Source organism: Hipposideros armiger, unplaced genomic scaffold, assembly GCF_001890085.2.
Source record: "Hipposideros armiger isolate ML-2016 unplaced genomic scaffold, ASM189008v1 scaffold_3, whole genome shotgun sequence".
Classification (NCBI taxonomy): domain Eukaryota; kingdom Metazoa; phylum Chordata; class Mammalia; order Chiroptera; family Hipposideridae; genus Hipposideros; species Hipposideros armiger.
In genome coordinates, this window is record NW_017731353.1 from 9,461,132 (window position 1) to 9,482,084 (window position 20,953).

The following is a 20,953-nucleotide window of genomic DNA, read 5'->3' on the forward strand; positions in this document are numbered from 1 at the left end:
CACAACTAGATTGAAAAACAAAAATGACAGCAACTTGTCTGTTCCCCTTCCCCCAATTCCCCAGCACTGTTCCCATCCCCCCAATTCCCCAATAAAAATATTTAAAAAAAAAAAAAAAGAAGAAAATAATTCCACTTATAATGCATCAAAGACAGTAAAATACTTAGGGATAACCTTTACCAAGGAAGTGAAAGGCTTACCCTGAAAACTATAAACACTGCTGACGGGAATCAGAGCCACAAGTAAGCGCAAACACACCCCCAGTTCACAGATTGGAAGACAGTGTTAAGATGTCGGCACCACTCAGCGCAACCTACACATTCAGTGTGATCCCTCTCAGATCCCAAAGGCAGTTCTTGTTACAGAAATAGAAAAGCACATCCTAAAATCCACGTGGGTTTCCAGGAACCCCGACGCAGTACAAAGCTGGCGCTGGCCCGGGACAGACTCACAGGCCATGGACTAGAACCGAGTCCAGAATGACTGCTCAGTGTATCACACGATTGTTAACAGGGACGCCAAGACCACCCAGTGGAGGAAGTGGGCAACTGGACATCCATATGCAAAAGAAAATTAACCTCTTAACTAAACATCACACTTTATACAAAATTAGCCCCTAAAGAGATCATAGATTTAAATGAAAACTACAAGCCTTTTGGAAAAAACACGGGAGAAAATCTAGGCCCTAGGACAAGGTAAGGAGCTCTTAGAAAGGACATTGAAAGCATGACCAAAAAAAAAAAAAAAATCAAACTGGACTTCATCAAAATTTAAAATTTTTGCCTGTGAATAGCTCTGTTAAGAGAATGAGAAGAAAAACTAGAGACTGGAACAAAACATTTGTACCCACACACCTGATGAGGGACTAGTAGTCTCGAAACTCCACAGTGAGAAAACAACACAAGACAAGGACAGTGTGTCACTGGTGGGCATGTGCAGGACAGGCCCTTGGCAGCACCGACCGAGAGGCATGCAGGTGGGACTCAGTGAGCTCTCTACCCAGCTCCTGAAATAGCTCAGATAAACGTCAGTGACAAGACAAGGATGTGAAGGAGTGACACCACCGCCGCACCCGGTGGGCATGTGACCTGGTGCAGCAGCTCTGGAGACCGGGTCTGCCGAGACCGAGTGTGCGCTCCCATGCTTAGTGTGTCCTGGGCATTTCTCCCAGAGGAACAGAAACGCAGGTGGGCACAACACACTCACAGCACGCTAGCAGAGCTCTGGAAGCCCGACCTGGAAACCGCCAAATGACCTTGAGCAGGCAGGCGGTAAGGAGGTGTGTACACCGACAATGGTGTCCCTCAGCAGAAGGGCACACTGCCATGTCACCGAGGAAAGAAGGCAGCCTCAAAAGGCTGCATACTGTTGGTTCCACTTTTACAATACTCTCAGAATGACAAGAGTGGAGAACAGTTTCCTGTCGCCAGAGGACAGGTGCTGAGGGGCAGCTGTGCGAGGCAGCGGGTCTGATGTGATGGGCAGTTTCAGCCCAACAGGGCTGGCGGCTGAAGGAACCTACAGCACAGAGCACACACATGCACACACACATGCACATGCACACATGCACACACACACACACAATAAATGCACACATAATACATGCACACACATACACGCACGCACACACGTATACGTGCACACATGAGTCCGCACACATACACACGCACACATGAAAACCAGTGATGCCTGAAGAAGGCATATAGACTGTACAAGTGTCAGCTTCCTGTCCAAATACTACAGTCACGTAACCAGGACAAAGGTACGTGGATCTACTATTTTTGCAACTTCCTCTGAATCTATAATTTTAAAATAAAATGCTTTTAAAAAAGGGAATCAGCTTTCATGAAGCAGCACGTCTCCCCTGCACCTGAAGACGCTCTGGGCGCACGCAGGACAGTGTGGCCGAGGCAGAGGAGAAGGAAGGGGTTCTCCACATCTGGAACATTCGTTACAAAGCGGAGATCGAGGCTAAGGGCAATTCATGCTTCTGCGTTTTCAAATTTCATTTTGAGAATAACTTTAAATATTAAATATTTACAGTAGTATCTTTCAATCTTATGATTCATTTTTATTGGTATTTATTTAATGCCTTCTGTTATCAAATGTCTGTATCGGGTAGAGAGCATTTTCACAGGTATTAAAACGTATGCTCTAATCACAAACGCGTTTCATGACAGTAATGTCATATTCGTTGGGTTCATTATTACATCATTTTTAAAGATAATCCTGAAACTCAGTACAACCCTACCACAGAAAACTGATTTACTATCATTATGGTCACTCACAATTGTATACAAATGTATAAAGTGTTAAAAATAACGAAGACTTTATGGTTGGGGGGACCCCTAAGACTTCTCAGGAATTCCAATTTCTTGCTTCTGAATCCCAAAGTCTCACAGCTTTCAGGGATTTGGAAGCTTCCTGACCCCAACTGAGGGCACTTCCCATGCAGCGTCCCTGCCAAGTGGTGCAGCCGCTGGCACGTGTCCCTAGCAGGCCAGAGCCCACACTGGGCTCCGGGGGGTTCGGGTCTCTGCCCCGAGGCCCCAGCACTCAGGGAGATGCTAACCATCTTGGAGGAGCTGCCTGCGATGTGACTTACACAGGCTCGTGGAGACACCTGACAGACAGCTGGTCCCCTCCCCAGCAGCCCCCAAGGCTTAGCCGTGAGGGTGGCACAAGAACCTAGCAGGACCCAGAGGCCAGGCTTACCGATAGCGCTGAGGGCGTGCTTGAGCTCCAGGGCAAAGGCGGTGAGGGGCACGTCCTCCGACACGGGCATGATGGCCACTGTGGACAGGTTGCTGGCAGGGTTGCCTGAGTCCCACTTGTTGCCAGCAGAGTGTAGCCCAAACTGGTGACCTGAGGAGACAGGGTCATGTGTTGACCTGAGGGGGTCGGGCCGCCGTTTTGACAATCTCTGGGCGTCTCTGGATGACACCACAACACAAGCAGTCTGGGACGAGAGCAGTGGGCTCTGGGGTCTCCATACGCAGCACTTGCCCCGCAAACCCACTGCCCTGCCTGTCCCACTGACTACTCTGCGGCACCTTGCACTCCACACACCAGGGCTGGGGGCCCACGGGCGGGGGGTGAGATGAGGGGGTGGCCCAGGGAAAGGAGGTGAGAAGCCTGAAGAAGTCCTGCCAGGCGAGGGCCTGCCCTCCTAGATGTTTTCACCATTCGCTCTAGAAACAGTAAACTGAGCATTTGGAAGACGCACACACAGCTACTGTCCTGGACCCTGGAGGGAGGATAGAATGACCCTCAGGGGCAGCGGACCCAGCCTGAGGGACAGTCAGTGCAGGCAGAGCCTCTGTCCCTGAGACACAGGCTACCCGTACGGTCCAGGGGGCCTTGGGGTGGAGGCCACAGACGTGACATCCACTGGTCCCTTAGCCTCCGTCAGAGGGTGCCATGTCCCATTCTCACCCCTCCTGCTAGCCACAACCCAGCCAGACCCGTCTCCCACACAGACCGTCCCGACCTGAGGGCAGGTCCATCCACTCTGCCGCCTCGCCCCTGGAGGAGTGGCGCTTCCTGAGTGCATGGTCTGGTCTGGGAGCAGAGAGAGGGGGCCGCTAAGAGCTGAGTTGAGGGCGAGCAAAGTCAGGTGAGGGCCGTGCACTGGCCACCGGCCACACACAGGGCAGCACAGGGCCCCTCTTCTCTGCTTTCCTGCAGCTCCTCCTTGGGGATCCCCTTGTCACTATCTTTCCCAGTGACCCCCGACGTCAGAACCCCCTGTGTGAGGAAGACCTGGGCTCTCAGTCTTCAGGACACGCATGTGGGAGGTTCTGGTTCTGGCTGCGGGGAGGGGCAGGCACATCCCACTGCTGAAGAACACAGCTCCCAGGAGACTCCGAGGGGCAGAGAGGAGTGCGGGTTGCCTGGGACCTCAGCTCTGAGAAGACCAGTCTACTAATGCCACAAAAGCAGCAATGCCCGCCCCTCGCCCTACTGGGTGCTGCCTCCAGGGAGACTTTCTAGGGGCCCCAAGCACTAACTAAGCAAACACCAGCTTCCCACCTGCCTGGGGTTGCAGACATGGTGGGGTGGAGCCCCCAATTCTCCAAGCCCTGCACTAACAAGCAGATTTGGCACCCTCAACTAGAGAGGGGGAGATCGCAGAGAAAGGGGAGGTGGAGGACGCAATCCTCTAAACCTAGTATGAAACATGAAACCGGCCAGAACTGCACACAGAGGCTCTGGGAACAGAATCTGGTATGGGGCGGCAGGCAGCCTTCACATGGGCTTTGGGCGCACAAGTGGGCAGACCAGAGTGATACTGCAAAGGCTTTGAGAATTACACTCACATTCAAACATAGCCCAAGGAAGAGGGCCAGGACGTGGCTGTGGATGTAACTGCACTGAGAGGCTGCTGAAACAAGACGACTGAGCTGGCTGCTGTGGTCTCATAACATCGCTCAAAATACAGGACACAGTCAGTAATTACCAGGCTTACCAAGAGCCAGGAGAATCTCAACTAATGAGAAAAGCCATCAGCAGACGAAAAAGACTTGTCACATAATTTGGAATTACTTGACAAGGACAATAAAACCGTGATCATAACCAGATAGAAACAGTGATCACGAACAGTCTTGAAACAGGTGCAGACACATAATAATTGAAATTAAAAAACTGATGGGCTGAAGAGATAAAGAGTGAGCCAATGACTTTGAAGACATAGCGAAAGAAACTATTCAACCAGAACACCAGAGACAGGAAAAAAGATTAAAAACTGTTCAGTGCCCCAGAGCTGACTGGGACATTAGCAAAAGGTCTGACATTAGCACTGGAATCCCCAAAGAGCAGAAAGAAGACAGGGCTGAAGAATATTTGAAGGAAAAAAGGCTGAAAACTTCCCTAGACTCACAAAGATGAATAAACCCCAAACAGGATAAACCCCAAGAAATTTAGGCCCAGGCTCCAAATCAGACTTCTACAAACTGAAGACAAAGCCGAAGTCTTGACTGCAGCCAGAAACGCTCCTCCACCTGCCCAGACAGTCAAATGACTGCCTTCTGGCCAGCAGCATGGGGGCCAGAGCAGGTGCACAGCTTGCTAAGGTGCTAAAATGAAAGGACTGTCCACCAGGCCTGCAGAGAGAGAATACCCTCTGGGCACAGGGGAGGCAAAGGCAGGCTCCGATAGAGGACGTAAGACCTGCTAGAGGACGTAAGACCTGCTCCTAGAGAACTGTTGCTAAAGGAGCTTCTCCAGAGAAGAGAAGTGATACCAGTAGGGGGCCTGGGACACCAGGGTGACGGAGGGCTGACAGAAATGGAACTGTCACAGACGATCTCCCGCTGAGCTTTGCAAACGTCCTAACACTGCAGGGGGGCTTTTCAACGTAGGCTCAGGTAACATTTACAAGCCTCACTGTAAGGGGGGAGAGTGAAGTGACTGAACAGTGACGCATCCTCGCCATGCTGGCGTGAGAAGACCGGGACAGGTGAGGTGTGGGCACTGAGGTCCCTAGAATAACTGCTAAAAGTACTGTATGAGGAGATCCCCTGGGACCCACAGCTGGTTGGTGAAGACGGAATACTCAAAAAGGCTCCAGTGACTCAAGAGAAGGCAGGAAGGAGGAATCGGAGTAACTTAAAAAATGGGGGAAAAATAGAAAACAAATAATAAAATGGGGCAAAAATCCTAACTTATGAACAACTGTTAAATGTAAATGGTCTAAACACAGATAAAAGGACACAGATCGTCAGAAGGGTGACAAAAACATGACCCAGGGCCAGCCAAGTGGCGCGTTGGTTAAGAGCTGGCTTGGGATGCCAGAGGGCCCCGGTTTGGATCCCACATATGAGAGCCAGTGACACTGCCCTCCACAGCTAAGATGCTAAACAACAGCTCAACCTGGAGCTGGGATGCCATGAGTCACCGGCGGTGGCGTAGGTTGCAGCCCCTGCTGCAGTGGGTTGCCATGGGCTACGGTGTGCAGCCAGCAGCTGCTGTGAGCGGCCGTCTAGAAGCCGGCGACTGATCTGCCTCTCCAGGGAAGAGCGCAATGATGGTGCCAACTTGGACCAGTGACGCAATGTCCTCCACAACTAGACTGAAGAACAAAAGGACAGCAACTTGTCTGTTCCCCTTCCCCCAATTCCACAAAAAAAAATCTTTAAAAAAAAACATGACCCAACTTTATGCTCTCTACAGGAAACTCGCTTCAAACAGAACTGTACAGGCTGGTTAAAAGCAAACTGAGAAAAGGTGTACCATGTGTTTGACCATCTCCCCAGAACCTCAGAGTGTGGCCTCATTTGGAAACAGTCCCTGCAGTGCCTACACAGGGCACGTCCATCCACCTGTCCTTCCTTTCAACACTCAGTGCTGTGCCTGGGGCCCGCTGTGAGGGAACAGAAAGCCCTTCGCTCCGGTAGCTGACGTGTGGGTGCAGGAGACAGATAACAGAAGGCGAGTTAGGGAGACGTGCCCTGCGTCCAGCGGCTGTCAGGTGGGGACAAATGAGGCACAAGAGGGGAACTGAGAGCACGCAGGTGCACTGAGCTCAGGGAGGCCGTGCTGAGGAGGCGGCTTGGGGTAGTGGGGCTCCAGGCTTGTGGGCGGGGCTCTGGGGCTGTGTCTGGGGGCTGTAAACAAGGCTCCCAGGAGGGTGGGTGGGGCTCCCAGGCCCCAGGCCAGGGGACACACCTGTAGCAGTTCCCTGCTGGAGGCTGCCCAGGATCTTCTCACCCAAGAGATGAATCAGCCGAGTCACAACCTAAGGGCAGAGAAAGAATAGACCCCAAATCACACATTTTAAACTAAGAAACAAAGTATGCTGGGCCCACAGCTTCAAAACCGCCATGGCTGTAAAACACTCCAGGCCACGGTGGGTGACTGGCCAGTGGTCTGGTCACCAGACATGGGACCTGGCTTGGAAGGGTCACCTAAATGGCATGGATGAGCAGCGGGCAGGTTTGAGGGGCACATGCCCTGCCACCTTGGCCAGCCAGCCTGTCCTCTGACTTCTAGGGCAGGAAACATGCAGACGATACGCGAGGAAGCCAGACGCTGGCTGCAGATAGGTGCCGGGCAGGCCAGAGCCCTGAGCTTGCCGTGAGCCCATGAGTGCACCTGACTGGCTGGACACAGGCTGGTACTACAGGGTATCTGGGAAATCTTACATTTTCAATACAATATTGCTAGTGTTGGTTATACGAATACTTAATTTTTAGAGTCATAAACCAAAGTATTTACGGTTGGAATGTCAAAATCTCTGTAATTTACTCTTGAATGCTTTTGTATAAAAATATAGTGAGTTAACTGCTTTGAAGTCGCTAAGGTACCAGATGACAGAGGATGCTGTGCAGGCAGCCGGCCACGGTGGCTCTCACATGCAGCACAGGGTTGTTTGAGAAGAGAAGCTGCTGTCAGCTTCAGTGAACCCATCATCCAGGAAAGCAAGCTGAAAGCTCTGAGGCGGCCATCTGGACACGGCTTCTTGAAGCAAACACGGCTGCCCTCCCTGCCGCCTGCCTCCCCAGGCCCCAGCCTCTGGTTTGCTTCCTGCGTGTCTACAGTGGGAGCCCAGAGCCACCTCTGGAAGGAACTGGCTCTGAGACCTTCTGCTCTGGTAGGCAGCGTCCCTCCAGCCCGCCGGCCAGCCCTCCACCTGCAGGTAACTCTGAGACACCCTCTTACCCCCAGGGTGTTGGAGCGGAGACCCATGCGAGATAAAGTGAAATTGTCCAAATTTTAGGGCGTGAGACAAAAAAATAGTTTGAGCAGAGTGGTCCAAAACAGAAACTGGAAAGGAGTCTGCTTCATGTACAACTAAGCTAGCATCAGACTGTTGATTGGAGCTAAATTAAAAAAACACATTGGGCCGGCCGAGTGGCGCGATGGTTAAGAACTGGCTTGGGATGCCAGAGGACCCCGGTTCGGATCCCACATATGAGGGCCAGTGACACTGCCCTCTACAGCTAAGATGCTGAACAACAGCTCGACCTGGAGCTGGGCTGCCGTGAGTCGCCAGCGACGGCGTTGGCTGCAGCCCCTGTGGCAGTGGGTTGCAGTGGGTTGCCATGGGCTACCGTATGTAGCCAGCAGCCAGCGTGAGCGGCCAGCAGCCAGCATGAGCGGCCAGCAGCCGCAGTGAGCGGCCTTCCAGAAGCCGGCGACTGATCTGCCTCGCCCGGGAAGAGCGCAATGATAGTGCCAACTTGGGCCAGTGACGCAACGTCCTCCACAACTAGACTGAAGAACAAAACAACAGCAACTTGTCTGTTACCCTTCCCCCAATTCCCCAGCACTGTTCCCATCCCCCCAATACCCCAATAAAATTCTTTAAACAACAACAAAAAAAACACATTTAATTATGGGAAGCGGCACACACGCACAAGGGCAGAGAGACGGCAGAGAGCCGCCCCTTCATCACCCAGCTCCAGTGATCTTATGTCACACACACCCATGGCAAGTTTTGATGCAATACCAAACATAGCGCTCTATCAGCTAACATCTGAGCTTGTCTCTCTAAGAGAAAAGAACGTTTAAAAACATAACTACGATATAAGTATCACAATTACAAATGAACAATAATTCTAAATTAGACCTAATTAAAAAAGCGGTCAATTCTACTTTGAAAAAGGTTCAAAATAGGTCAATGAATGTATAAAAAGTGCACATCTCTACTCATCGTGGAAATACAAATTCGAACCATGATGGGACCCATTTCCCACCAGGAGGGCAGCTAATGTTCGCCTGTGGGGCTGATCACCCGAGTGTCCGCGATGGGACAGACTGGGGCTGCCTTGCAGGGGCCTTGGCACAGCCAGGTGGGGCCGCTGGTGGGCAGGTGCTTAGAGTATCAAACACATGTCTCCCTCAAGGCCCAGCAACTCCCCTCTCATGTCGCTACCAAGAGCCATGAAAACACTGGCACGAGAACCCTCTGGGCAGCCTTGGACCTGAAGCCACCCACTCTGAGGGCTGGGCAAACAAAAGGCTCTGTGGAGCCCTGCTCCCCACAAAGGGACGTGCCAGCACCACACAGAGCAGCGTGGCCCTCAGTGCTGCCTGAGCAGCAGGAGCCCTGTTCCCGCCAGCTGTAAACGCCTCCATGAGTCGTGTGGGTGCAGCCTCGGGACACACAGTGCCAGGCAGGCTTCACCGTCTGGGTCCCTGCGCTCCTTGCACCTCCTGCCAGCGCCCAGCCCACCTGCCCGAGGCCCTTGTCCTCCTCTGAAAGCAGGACACCTGCCTGCACTGGTTGTTTCAGCCTGGGCCTCACCCCGGCCCTGGGATGGGATGCAGCCCATTGCCTGGTCACCATGGAGTCCCAGGGCGGACGCCCAGCTTCAGGACGCAGCTCGGATCAGGAGCCCTCACCTGCGGGTACCGGCGCTTGATGGACGTCAGGGCCCCCGCGGGAAGCTTGGCCAGCTCCGAGTCCCGAACGGCGTGCACTGTGGTCGCCCGGGGCTGCTGGGTGAGCGTCTCCACCTGACAAAGAGTGTGGGGTGAAGGGGCCACACTGGTCACGCCCACCAGCCCTGCACCCCAACTGGCAGGCAGAGTGCATGGCCAGGCTTCGCGAAAGTGGGGTGCAGGCGAGAAGCGGGAGAAAAAGGCGGGCAAGGGGCAGGCGGTCAGCAGTACCCAGCCTGCCAGAGGCCCAGAAGGCCCCAACATCCCCAGAGAGGCCACCCTGCAAGTCATCTGGAAGAGGCCAGCTGTCCTCCAGCCAGGGCCTCATCCCACACACAGTCTTGGGGGAACCACCTGGTCACACGGGCCCCTGGCCTTGCGGGCTCCTGGGCCTGCACACCCGCAACCCTGCTCCCTGGAGACCTTCAACCCCTGCGATCATTCCACCCCCAGTGCTGCAGCCCAGGCCTGGAGCTGCTGGGGGGTAATCGTGTCACTTCACTCGCCCAGGGCACCCAGGGCACCCAGGGCAGCCCTACCACACCGATGAGGTCTCCGCGGCCGTACTCCCCAGCCAGGTGCTTTTTGAGGTCGTCCTTCCGGATCACAGAGCGCAGCCGGCCGCTGAGGACGATGTAGGTGCAGTCTGACTTGTCCCCCTGCCTGTGGGGACATGGGACAGGGGCGCTGGGAGCAGGCAGGGCACCACCCAGGAGCCTTGGCCACCCAGCATTGCAAAAAATGAAAAACAGTCTTCTCACTAAATTTTTTAGTTTTGGAAAATATATCTTCCATTAAAAAATATAGATGCTAACATGTAAAGGGATTAAGGTGATTTTAAAATAAATAAATACTTGACATGTTCTTAGTTTGAACACCATGAAAACTGGCAGCTCTAAGGCAGGTCTGAAGCAGCTGTCATCCTGACATGCAGCAAGGAGGCCCCAAGACCACAGGGAAGCACGTGGCTCTGGGGCACTGTCACAAATGCTGCTGGGACGTTGCTGGCTGGGCCATTTAAAGGACGGTGTGGCTTTGCATGGACTGGCGGGCAACATGCCATGGAAACAGTGGGTCTGAGTGTGTCACGTGAGCGCAGCACCCCGGAGCCCAGGAGCGTGTCTGTGAGACACTCCGGGCCCCACCGCCCGCCTCCCTGCCCCACCGCTGCCCGGTGCCCCGTGGGCCCCACCTGTACACGGCGCGCCCGGCCTCCACCTCCATCCAGTCCAGGGCGAAGTCCATCTGCCGCACGAAGGGCGACATCCGTGTCACCACCGTGTGCGCAACGCCCAGGACGACTGTCGGCTGCTTCCGCATGATTCTGCCGAGCCAGACCAGAGCCGTTCCGGCCCCACGTCAGCCTGGACCTGTACCCCGCTTATCAAACTGTGACGCCCACTGAGCGGGCGACGTGGACCCCAGCCAGGGGCCGGGGCAGCACATGCTCAGTCTGCCCTGGTGCCATGCAGCCTTGGGAGCCTGTGGAGCCCCCTCCCGGCTGTCACCCACCCCACGATGTCCCGGCAGCATAGGCTACACGAGGCCCAGCCAGCATGAGTGGCAGAATCCCTGCCTCGCGACGGGCCGTGAATACGAGGTAGGGGACGGCCGGTCTGTGGGCAGAGACCAGGACCCAGAGCAGGAAAGGTGGGGGTGGACCCTGGGGACATGGGCGTCGCTGGCAGGCTGTGACACGGGCATGGTTGACCTGCCTCCCTGGGTCCCATGTGCCAACAGGCTGCTGAGGGTGAGGGCAGAAGCAAGGCACCCCACTCTAGGGTGGAGGCCTCCGGGAAGCAGCTCACGGCTGCAGTCTGGCTGGACTGGGCTGGGGTGACTCTGGGACTCGGCACAAGCATTGAGCCAATGGGCTTAGTCACTAAAGTGACAAAAGCACACACAAAGACACACATATGGACACACACACACACGAGGAAACACACATGCAAACAGGTAGACATACAAGGTCACTCATATGGACACACACGAGAACACATACCGAAATGTGGGAACACACAGACACAAAGACACACAGAGGGACTGGGCCGGGCCCCCCCAGGCCGCTCCCACGTCTGGGCTGCAGCGGCTGGACGGCTGGTGGGGCTGACATGGGGCCCAGGAGAAGGAGCGGAGTTCCACGGCCCAGCCCGACTGCCCTCTCGCAGGCCTGGGCCCTGCCCCGCCCCACACCCAGGCGGCCCCGCAGCGCGAGGGGGCGGGAGGTACTCACTCATAGAAGTGCGCCTTGGAGATGGAGAGGAAGCTGCAGTCTCTGTTGGCCTTGATGGTGAAGATGAGCGGCTCCCCGGTGAGCACGGCCAGCTGGCCCACCATCTCCCCGGGACGCGTGACGAACAGGCAGCTGTCCTCGTGGCTGTCGACCTTCCGCTGGTACACGTGCAGCAGCCCCGAGACCACAAACAGGATGTTCATGTCCTGCCAGAAGGGGCACGGCCGCGGGTCAGGCCTGTTTCCTCACAATAGGAGCGCTCAGCAGTGTCCCTCCCGCTGTTGTCGCTTCGTTGTCCATCACAGGAGATTCACTTCGGGAGGCCCCAGGCAGGGAGCCCGGCCTCAGATGCACAAACCGCCCATCCTGCCTGCTTAACTGTCCCTCACAAACGTGCGATGCGTGACACGACCCCTCTCCCTCCACAGGGGCCCACAGGCCCAAGTCCCTGAGACTCCATGCAGCCCTGACAGCGGTCACCCCCTCACATCACGTGTCTCAGGCCCAATGTCGGCACGTGCGCCCACCCACGGAAGCACTCTGGTGCCAGCCCTGACAGCGGGCACCCCCTCACATCACGTGTCTCAGGCCCAATGTCGGCACATATGCCCACCCACAGAAGCGCTCTGGTGCCAGCCCTGACTTCTCTGCCCATTGCAGGCCCTTGCTCCATCAGAGCAGCTCTGCGGTCTGAGCAGGAAAGGGCCGGGCGATGGATGAAAAAGGGCAGAGGTCTGGGGGCCGGGGGCAGGCAGAGGCCAGCTCCTGCTCCACCCGCAGCCTCTGAGGGCAGCTGAGGGCTCAGTGTGGGGCACAGGCCTCTCCTGAGCACAGCCCAGGCTGCCGGGGGCAGGAAGGCAGCTGGCAGTCTGCATCCTCCGAGGAAAAGGAAAAGCCTTCTCGTCCTCTCAGGAGAAGATGGAAGAAAAGAGCAAGGGAGGGAGAGAGGGCAGCGACGCCAATGCCTGTGGCAGCGTCTCAGGGCCCACAGGCTCCGGCCGCCTGCGCACGGCTTGGCACGGTGGCGGCAGCTGCGGTCACCTGGACAGGCACGGTGCTGCTGTGGACGAGCCAGTACAGGAGAGCCCAGGCTTGGCCTGCTCCCCCAGCAAGAAGGACGCTCTCACTGAGGCCGCCTTGGAAGCAGACCCCACAGGACGCCTTCCCTGCGCTCTCTCTCGTGCGGGGCCAGACAACACGGCTGCCACGGAGATGGACAGCCCGGAGCCCGCCAGCTCCTGGGAGGGCAGGGTCTCTGCTGCCCAGCACAGATGTTCTCAGAGTTGGATACGTAAAAGAATCGCTTTTCATCTGTGTCTAGGTGTGAGCACTAAGAACAGGAAATGCTTTTCCTCCTGCTTTGTGAGCGACGTCAGTGAGCACACGCGTGCGCCCTGTGACAGGGACAAGCCTGAGGGACAGCCCTTCTGGGGACAGTGACAACAGACCCTGCATCACGTGTCCAGCACACTCCATCCAGCCCTGGGCTATCGCACTGGTGGCCCCAGGGACCACTCCCTCGGACTGCGGCCTTTCACTCACCTGGTCTCCCTGCCTTGACACCACTGTGCCCCCTGGGACATGGAGAAGCGTCACCCGGTCATCCAACAGCGAAGGGTCCTAAAAACAGAAGCGCAGTGTCAGCACAAGGAATGAGTTTGGATGGAGGCGGCACCTGGCCACAAGAGGCGGAACAGGGGGCCACCAGAGGTGGGACCCTCTGAGCACTGCCCACCAGGACGGCTGGCGGATGCCAGGGCACACTGTCACCCGCCGACACCGAAGAGGTGAGGCTGGCACAGGACAGAAAGGACATCAGTGTGGCGCGCAGTCAGACTCGCAGCCCCACACCTTGCTCAGTGACTGGTGCAGGCCCGACTGGCAAGGACACAGGTGGTTTGCCCTTCTCCATGCTAGCTACACAAACCAGGCCAAGAGCATGTGACGTGCCGGGAGTGCAGGATGCGAGCGCCAGGAGGTAACGCCCACGGAAGCGTGAGAACATCAGCTGTGTGAAAAGTCACAGCTTACGGCAGCAGGAGAACAAAACCACCAAGAAAGCTTGTGGGTCAGCGGTGGAGGACAGTCAGGAACCAAACCGTTAATAGACAAATGACTCCAATCCTGGGCATCAAAAGCTGCTAAAACCTGAGACCTCCTGTGACCTGGCTTCCGGACTCCAGGAAACCACAGGGGGGCCACCTGGCCTCTTCAATAAAAGGGGGGCTTTAAAGAGACCAGAAGAACCCATCAACCACCGCAGGCGTAGCCCCAGCCACCCATGACATCGATGAGACAGCTGCAAGTTTGGACTAAACAGTCGAAGATATTAAAGAACTACTGTCACATTTTTAGGAGTAATATGTTATTGTGGTTATGTTTTAAAATAGCACATGTTTTAGAAATACTGAAAAATTTGCTACCATGATAATGTGATGGGATTTGCTGCAGGGGGGCATATGCTGGGGTGCACACGGGGGTTGGGGGCCTGGGGGTGCAGATGAAACAAGACAGGCCATGCGTTGATCGATATTTTGGTGGATGGTGGGTATACACCTTCATTAGACTTGTCTATATATCTTGTATGCGTTTACATTTTTCCATAATAAAAAGCTTTTTTAAAAGACGTAAGAAACAAACCACCAACAGCAATGTGTGGACCTTTTTCACACATGTGGATCCTGATTTATACAACAACATGAACAAGAAACTATTAAAAACTATTCATGGACTTCCAGTTTCCAGCCCACAGGTAAGGAGCTGGGAAGTCACCACCGTCCTACAAGTAACAAGCTGGACAAACTGAAAAAGCTGCAGCTCCTCTGAGACCCATCAGAGAAGCCCCATCACGGGCAAACTGCGGCCTCCACACTGGAGAGAGGCAGGTAAATACAGAGGTCCCACTCACAGGGCAGAAACTCCAAACGGAAACCGGCGTGGCACCCAGTGCCCAGCAGGGAACCTGACTATAGCTGACAACCTGGGGGAGGCTCGGCAGACACCTCTGAGAGGTGAGAACCCCGGGGGGGACCCAGTCACAGGGGCCCCGCAACGCTGTGAGTTTTACCTCTAGGAGCTCAGCCAGGCTCTCACATAAATACTGAAGAAAACCCATCTCGGTTCTCCAGCAGGGGCGGGGACAGGATGACTCTGAAATACCCCAGAGCATTGTTTTTCTTAACAAGGCCTGCCCTCAGGAAAACGAGTTACCCAGTGCCTCACCTGGGGGCTTTATCGGAGACTAACCTGGGGGAAGGAAGTATTCAACTCCAGCCCACTCTACCATCCTGTCTCTCCAGTGGGAGGTAAAACAGGAGCACGTGAGACTCACGGCCCAGAGGCATAGGTGCACTGAGACACACAGAGCGGCTCCCAGGATCACAGAACGCTTCCCACCTCCCCTCCAGTCACTTAAGGGCCATTTACAGCACCTCCTGTAACCATTACATCATGTCCAGCTCTCAAGAAAAACTACACGCCATGTTGAAAGGCAAAAACCCAGTTTGAAGAGACAGACGGCCGCCACAGCAGCAGCACAGGGACCAGGAGGCCAGCGTGGCCCCCAGAGTGACCGCCGCCATGGCAGCAGCCCCAGAACCAGCAAAGAACACGAAGGGCAGACGGAACATTAAACAAGGGCTCTGAAGTCCTGAGGAGCCGGCCCGACTGCAGACAGCAGGCACTCCCGACCACAGACTCGGGACGAAGGCTGGGAAGGCGGGCTGAACCCAGATCGACACCATGACAAGAGAACTCTGCTGGGCTGAAGTAACACATCTGTGAGCGACGCAAGACACTCACGAAAGAGGACTTCCAGAACTGCTTCGAAGAGTGGCCAGGACCATGGGATGAGTGTGCTGGAAGTGAGAGGGGTATTTCGAGGGGGATTAATAATGGCAGTGTGTCTTTTACTGTAAGACCTTGTTTTTATTTAAACATTCACCGTATTGTTTGATCACACCTTGTAAAGTCAAATAAAGACTTTTTTTCAGTGGAAAACACAGAAGAAAGGGGAAGACGCCTAAAGGATAAGTGACCAGACGGCACTTGAGTCTCTGAAGGAGAAGTGGGAAAATGGGCAGAGGCAATATTTGAAGAGCTGAGTTCAGAGAGCAGACTGATGAAGCCCACAGCGTTTCATGCAAGAGAAATAAAAAGAAACCCACAGGAGGTTCTATGCTAGTGACACTGCAGAAATCCAAACACAAGCGAAATGTCCTAAGAGCAATAAGAGGAAAGAAAGAGTCCTTTTCAGAGGAAAGACCAGCAGGACGTCGCAGCAGTGACGCCGGGCGGGGTCGTGGGCTGCGGCCAGTAGCTCGCCCGCCAAACACCTTCCAGGAGGAAGTCAGCCCAGGCGGCCTGTGTCCTCAGAACCGACAGCGCAGCCAGCGGCTCCCAGCACGGGGACCACGGTGCAGGGCGTTCTGGCGCCTTCCTCCTTTGTCCCCAGCCGGGGTGTGGTGCTGTGCCATGGGCACAGGTGACAAAAACTCCACGAAAAGCTGCCTTTTCTGATGAGGGGCCAGGAAGGAGGGCGCTGAGAGCTGGGAGGCGTGGGAAACCTGCCTCCTTTCCTCTGGTGGCCAGAGGAGGGTGGCCCAGCGCAGAGCTGTACTGCCGGGGTGCGGGGCAGGTGTGAACAGTGAGAAACAGAAGAGGACCCAGACAGAGTGCTGGTGACAGAGGCTCGAGCAGTGGGGAGGTCGGACTGCCACCTCCTACTGGGCCCCATCAGTCCACAAGCCACCGGCAACTTGAATTCCATCTTGCACAAGAATGTATTCCATCTGCAATAAAACCTCAGAAAGGCGAAGCAACAAAACTTTTTGACAATACAGAAAAACTCTGTGTGAAGTCAAAGTAGGAACTGCTTCGTCCCCAAGGCGTGAAGAGCACCAACCATGAAGGAAGAGGCCCAGAAGGCCGCTGCACTGGGACCAGCGGCTTGTGCCCACCAGACACGGCTGCCAGGCGGAGGGGCGCGCCTCAGGGCAGTGTTACGTTCAAGCCCTGTGATCAGCACGCGCTCCTACCAAGCAGGTACCAGGAAACCCTCAAGTCAGAAAGGCACAAGGAGCCCCATAGCTGCCCCCACGACCGACAGACGTGGGCAATGCTGGCTCCACCTGCACTCAGGACTCTAACGTCACCCAGCGCCACACTCGACACCGCCGTTCACCTGAAACGGGAAAGTCTGCCCATCTGGAAGGGGACACAGACACGTGTGTGAGCAGGCATGTACCCCCACGGCGCGCATTCACACACTGGCCCCAGAGCAAGGACAATGACAGTGGCTCCAGCCTGGCAGCAACGGGACGTGGACTCCAAGGACACAAAGGGCGAGTCCCGGGCAATGGCCTCCCCACAGGAACAGGTCTGTGTGTGCAGGGCACGCAGCTGGTGTCCTGACATGTGATTGCTGCACGGGACTCAGACACCCCTGAATAGAAGGTACCCCAACTTTGAAAAGGTGAAACGAGAAAGGATTAAAACGTGCATGCGATGGGGACCCAGTCCGGAGCGCTGTCACTTTAACCCTCATCAGCATCCTAGCTGGTGTCCCAGGGACCATCCCAGCCGCCTGTGGCACCTGTGCATGAGGACACTTCCGAGCCCCACCCAAAGGGGGTCCTACCCTGGCAGGGGCTCTGGCCACCTGAAGGAAGTGGGTGACGTGAGACCCAGTGTCTGTGGAGAGTCCGACGCCCACCTGCCAGTCCCCATCAGTCCCACCTGTCCCCGCCTGTCCCCACCTGTCCAGAGGCTGCCCACCATGGTGTAGGCAGGCTGGGGCACTTACATCCAGCCTCATCAGCGTGAGCAGGTCCTGCTTGGCAGCTCTGAAGATGGCGTCTGTCTTCCTGCTGGCAACAGTCTCGTCCGCGATGCTCTCCGAGTAGTGGAAGACGGCGGAGGGCGTCTCTGCAACCACCACGCTCTTCTTGGACTTGAGAGCCGGCAGTATGATTGATCAGAAGGCACGTGGCAGGGAAAGGACGCGGGGACAAGGGAGGGAGGGCAGAAGGCAGGGGTGAGGGGCGCTGCCTACCTTGCTGGCCACGGCACTCCCGGGGCGCTCGTCTTCCTGCAGGAGGACCCTGGCACGGTCACAAGCCATGCTGAGGTCTGAGGTGGCACCTGCTGGGCTCCCTACAAACGGAGGGGAGACCGAGGACGAGTGCTGGAAGCAGGTGGCTGAGCATTGAGACCTAAGCAGCGTGGCCGCTGTGCCCGAGGCTCGGATCACTGGCGCGAAGCCACTGTGCTGTCATGTTTTACAGGCCTTAGGTGCCAGCATTCGCGAGCCTCTGGACCAGATGCAGCACATCCTTCCGAAGTACCCCCACCTTGGGGGGCCGTGTGCTCCCCGCCGCCCAGCTCCTGGGCTTGCCCCACATTGCCCCACAATGCCGGGACAGGCTCCCCAAGTAAGCTGCAGGACCAGCCATGGGCCCTGTTGGGATGCAGGAGGCTGAGCCACACGGACCCACGTTGTCTGTCGTTGTGGGACCTCAGCCTGAAGCGGTGGGGCCAGTGCGCCCAGGGGAGGGGGACAGTGCCCAGGCCACACTCCATCCCCTAAGAGATGGGGGAGCCTGCCTGTGACCTAAGCCAGCCTCAGGCCTCACAGAAACCTGGAGTCAGAAGGACACAGAAACTGCAGATGACGGGCATGTCCATTTTATCATTTGTTTGTTTGTTTTAATTATGGCGCGTCTGTTTTAGATGAACAAGCGGAGAGGAGCGTACGAGGGGTGGCTGGTGGCCCTGGTGACCGGGTCCGCTGTGGGAAGAGACACTCCATGCCTTCACACCATCTTCCACGTGGCAAAGGAGCGTAGTTTGTGCTCAGCAGAGAAAACAAAACACTGGTCTTACTATCAGGAACTACAAAGACCAATCGCCACTAACTCTGTAAAGGTTGTGTTTCATAGGAAAGTGAGTCTGTGCAGCTATATTATCATGTTAATAAGATTTTTAAATGTTTAAAATAACAGTTAATAACTCCTCCTCTCCATCCTGAGATACTGTGCAGGGTATTTATTATGACACTAGGTAATTACATTAATATAACATGTTAACACGTATCATCTACCTTATTATATCATATTATTGTTTAGTAGTAGCAGTAAGCCAAGGTATTATGATCCCAGCGTTTATTTTAAACATAAAACCCGACCATACTCCCTGTGTAAATACAAACACCCATTACAGGCTGCACATCTCTACAGGATGCGGGTTATAACCAGAGGCTGTGTAAAACTTACATATTTGCCAGAAACGTGTCCTGTGTGTTTTCCACACGGACCAGAGCAAAGGGAAGTGTGCTCCCGCACCAAGGTTTGCTGGGTGTGCCGCGGGCTGGATAATTCACGCTCAGCTCTTACCACATGTGATTACTGCTACTCTCAGGTGTCTGTCATTCAGCCTTCTTTAAATGAAAAATTCACTAAAAGTGAATTTTTTAAATATGGCGACTCAGCTGGATCATCATGTGGGAAACAATGTACCTGATCTCTACTCGCTTTATACAAAAGAATCCATCCTAGAGGAAGGACTACAAAAAGCAAAATGTTACATCTTACAGGCAGATTTCCTAAACAGGCACAAAATGTATTAACCACAAAAGAAAAAAATCTGATAAACTGGGCTCTATTAAATTTAAGAACTTGTATTCATCAAAAGACACCACGTGGAGAGTGAAAAGCAAGCAGATTTAACATGTACACATACGAGTCCAACAGAGAATTCGTACAGAGAATTTCTCAACAAGTCCAGCTGACCAATAAGAAAACAAAAGGCACCTAAGAGAAACTGGGAACCGACAGCACCCCCTGACCCCATGGAGACAGCAGACGGCAGGTGCCCAGGCCTGCGCTGCTAGGAGGAGGAGCCACAGGTGTGTGTGTGGGGTTTCCATGGAGACGGAGAGCACGCTGGGGAGGCAGCTGCCAGTGAGCTGCTGCTCAGAGAGCACCAGAGGGATGCACTGAACGGTTAGGGCCTATGGGGAGTGGCCGCAGGGGACAGCGCAGAGGGGTGACCAGCCTGACGAGGCTGCTGCAGAGTTCCAATAGGAAGGTGCACACAAGTAACAGAGCACGACTGTGCTCACAGTGATGCGCAGCTAAGAGGACGGGTGTGCCTGTCACACAACAGGGTGGGCATCACAAACACAGGCCTGCTCAGTGCTGGGGGCACTGGGCACCCCGCTCTCTGCTGGTGGCCGCGGGCCGTCGGGCCGAGTGCTGGCTGCTCTCTCTGGGTGCTGGTCTCACAGTTTACAAAAACTCACCCAACTGTCCACTTAGATTTGCACATCTGTGTGCATGTTACACAATCATCAACAGCTCATGAAAATAAAAATAACGTGGTAGCAGTGACGAGACAGGCAAGTAGACCAACAGAACAGATACCAAAAAAGCAGATCCAAGTAAGGAAACGTTCCAAAAGAGCAGGTCCAGAGAAGGCAAGTGCACCCGTGGTTGCCAGGGGCTGGGGAGGGAGTGATGGCCAGTGGGGCAGGGTGTCTTACTGGGGAGGAGGTGATCGATGTACATACTAAAACACACTGGATTGTAGACTTTAAAACATGTGGGGCCGGCCAGGTGGCGCAGTTGGTTAGAGTGCGAGCTCTGAGCAGCAGGGTTGCCAGTTCAATTCCCGCATGGGCCAGTGAGCTGCCACTGAGCTACGGACGGGCAGCTGGATGGCTCAGCTGGTGACAGTACATGCTCTTAACAAGGTTGCTGGTTTGACTCCCGCATGGGATGGTGGGCTGTGCTCACCCCTCAACCCGTCCTGCAACTAGATTGAAAGTGGCAAATGGACTTGGAGCTGACGGGTACTGGAAAAACACAATGCTCCCTTCCCCAATTCCCCAATGAAATCTTAAAAAAAAAAAATCATGTGAATGTATCTCAGCTGTTACTAAAAAGCTGTAACTGAAAAAGAAATTCATGGGGCCGGCTGAGTGGCGCATTGGTTAAGAGTTGGCTTGGGATGCCAGCTCTGAGCAGCAGGGCCCCGGTTCGGATGCCACATGAGGGCCAGTGACACTGCGCCCTCTGCAGCTAAGATGGTGAACAACAGCTCGACCTGGAGCTGGGCTGCCGAGAGGCGACGGCGTAGGCTGCAGTGGGTCTGCAGTGGGCTGCCGTGAGCTACTGTGAGCAGCCGGCAGCTGGCGTGAGCTGCCAGAAGCCGCCATGAGCGGCCGTCCAGTGACCAGCGACCGATCTGCCTCACCCAGGAAGAGTGCAATGATCACAATACCAACATGGGCCAGTGAAGCGATGTCCTCCACAACTAGACTGAAGAACAAAAGGACAG

General features: G+C 55.0%; 1 protein-coding gene across 4 annotated transcripts in view; it reads right to left on the minus strand.

Annotated features, from left to right (window-relative positions):
• PNPLA7 (patatin like domain 7, lysophospholipase) overlaps positions 1-20,953 on the minus strand; it is an 87,330-nt gene that overhangs the window by 17,035 nt on the left and 49,342 nt on the right. For all 4 annotated transcript variants that reach the window (XM_019641175.1, XM_019641168.1, XM_019641161.1 and 1 more), the window contains 9 exons: positions 17,670-17,770; positions 17,421-17,567; positions 13,160-13,237; positions 11,618-11,823; positions 10,577-10,708; positions 9,924-10,047; positions 9,346-9,459; positions 6,667-6,736; positions 2,716-2,865 (listed from right to left, as the gene is read on the minus strand). In XM_019641175.1, the coding sequence (XP_019496720.1) occupies positions 2,716-2,865; positions 6,667-6,736; positions 9,346-9,459; positions 9,924-10,047; positions 10,577-10,708; positions 11,618-11,823; positions 13,160-13,237; positions 17,421-17,567; positions 17,670-17,770 (1,122 nt within the window). The remainder of the gene's footprint in view (positions 1-2,715; positions 2,866-6,666; positions 6,737-9,345; positions 9,460-9,923; positions 10,048-10,576; positions 10,709-11,617; positions 11,824-13,159; positions 13,238-17,420; positions 17,568-17,669; positions 17,771-20,953) is intronic.